At 62.2% G+C, this 2047-nt stretch overlaps 1 protein-coding gene across 1 annotated transcript; it reads left to right on the top strand.

Annotated features, from left to right (window-relative positions):
* Nucleotides 1-4: 4 nt before the first annotated feature.
* Nucleotides 5-2016, top strand: LOC104529325 (protein mono-ADP-ribosyltransferase PARP3-like; the record flags this gene model as incomplete). The annotated part of the gene is made up of 5 exons (XM_010173607.1): nt 5-97; nt 302-427; nt 855-1046; nt 1401-1536; nt 1790-2016. Coding segments are annotated over 5 exons (774 nt in total), but the record flags the coding sequence as incomplete, so codon positions are not given.
* Between the last annotated feature and the right edge of the window lie 31 nt (nt 2017-2047).

Raw genomic sequence — 2047 nt, 5'->3', positions numbered from 1 at the left:
GAGCTCCACCTTGGCAGCCCTGAAAACTGCCCCCAAGGAGAAGCCCCCCGCCACCATCGATGGGCTGTGCCCCCTGAGCAAGGCACCGGGCGCCCGGGTGAGAGCAGGGCTGGGGTACCCAGGGGGGCTGGGATAGGGGATGTGGGCAGGAGGGATGGAGGAGTCCTAGGGCAGCCCTGATGCAGGGGCAGCCCCAATTTTCCTTGCAGACCCCCCTGCATCCCTGCTGGGACAGCTCTGCACCTGCTCCCATTCCCAAACACTGCCCAGGTGCCAGCCCAGGCCATGCCACTTGCTGTAGGTCTATGAGGACTATGACTGCACCCTGAACCAGACCAACATCAGTGCCAACAACAACAAGTTCTACATCATTCAGCTCCTTGAGCACGATGGTGCTTACAGTGTCTGGAACCGCTGGGGCCGTGTGGTGAGTCCACCCCAGCACCGCTTGTCCCTCCACCACAGCTGTCTACACCCTGCGTTGGGACCCCCAAGGGTCGAGGATGACACTGGTGGACCCCATCCCTTGTTCCTGCTCCCAGAGCAAGCCACCAAGTGGCCCTGCTATAGCTCCTTGTTGGGGAGGGCTTCAAGGACTGGTCATCTCACAAATGGGGTCAGCCTGGCTGGGGGACATGGCACATGTCACTGTGGTGACAGTGAATGTGACACCCTGGCAAGGAGCCCTGGGGTGTCTCCCTGAGCTGGAGAGACCCCCAGACTCAATGCTAGTGCCTCCACACGTTCCTGCCCCTCCCATTGTAGCCCCCCCTGCTCCCAGGCTGCTCCCCCCAGCATGGGGCTGATGGAGTAGGGATGCGAGGGGGGCCCTGACCGCTGCCATCCACTGTCAGGGGGAGGTGGGCCAGTCCAAGCTCGTGCCCTCTGCCTCCCTGGAGGCTGCCAAGAAGGACTTTGAGAAGAAGTTTCGGGAGAAGACCAAGAACAGCTGGGCGACAAGGGAGAACTTCGTTGCCCAACCTGGGAAGTACACGCTCATCGAGGTGCAGCCAGGGGCCGAGCAGGAGGTGGAGGTTGCCCTCAGGGTGAGTGTGCTGGGCAGCCGGGGTGTCATTGCAGTGGGATGGTCCTCACATCCCACCCCTGGCCCACTGGGCACCAGGACATCCAGGCAGGTCAGCAGGATGGGGTCGATTTAGGGAAGGGTCTGGATGAAAGTTGAAACAGCCTATGGGCAGAGGTTTGGGGCTAATGGGTTGAGATGGAGTGAGCACCATGGGCATCTGGGTGGCACAGGTCATGGAAAGCAGAGGCAGCATCTGCTGTCACTCTGCTGCCCGGGGTCCAGGCTCTCTCCACTGAGACGGGCAGCCCCAGTGCTGTGCCCCCACAGCCTGCCGTGGGCTCGCAAGCGGCACAGTGATGTCGGGGGTCTGCAGGTGGATGGCGTGGACGGGGACAAGGTCTGCAAGCAGCGGGTGCTGCCCTGCACCTTGGACAAAGCCACACAGGACCTGGTGTCCCTCATCTTCAGCAGCGACATGTTCCGGGATGCCATGCAGACCATGAATATTGGTAGGAGGTGATGGGTGGCATGGGGTGGGTCTGGGGGCTGTGGCCAGGGGGTGCAGTTGGGGAGGTGAATGGGGCAGAGGTGCCAGTGGATTTTAGAGCATCCCTGCTGACAGCCCGGCACCTGGTGAGACTGTGGACTCCTCATGCTGGGTGCCCACTTGTGCCCATGGTGATGCAGGAGGTTCTTGGAAGTAGCTGTGGGACAAGTGGGGTGAATGGGATCACACATGCCCTCCCCTGTCCCCCCGGCCAGATGTGAAGAAGATGCCTCTGGGGAAGCTGAGCAAGCAGCAGATTGCAAGGGGCTTTGAGGCGCTGGATGAGCTGGAGGCTGCACTGCAGGAGCAGCCCCCCCAGGCCGCCCGCCTGGAGGACCTCTCCTCCCGCTTCTACACCATCGTCCCCCATAACTTCGGGCGGGCACGGCCACCCCCCATCAACTCCCCCGACCTGCTGCGTGCCAAGAAGGACATGCTGTTGGTGAGATGCCAGGGCACTGGGTGGGTGGCAT

This window comes from Antrostomus carolinensis, unplaced genomic scaffold, assembly GCF_000700745.2.
Source record: "Antrostomus carolinensis isolate BGI_N321 unplaced genomic scaffold, ASM70074v2 scaffold26008, whole genome shotgun sequence".
Lineage (NCBI taxonomy): Eukaryota > Metazoa > Chordata > Aves > Caprimulgiformes > Caprimulgidae > Antrostomus > Antrostomus carolinensis.
This window is presented reverse-complemented; position numbering and strand designations above follow the sequence as displayed.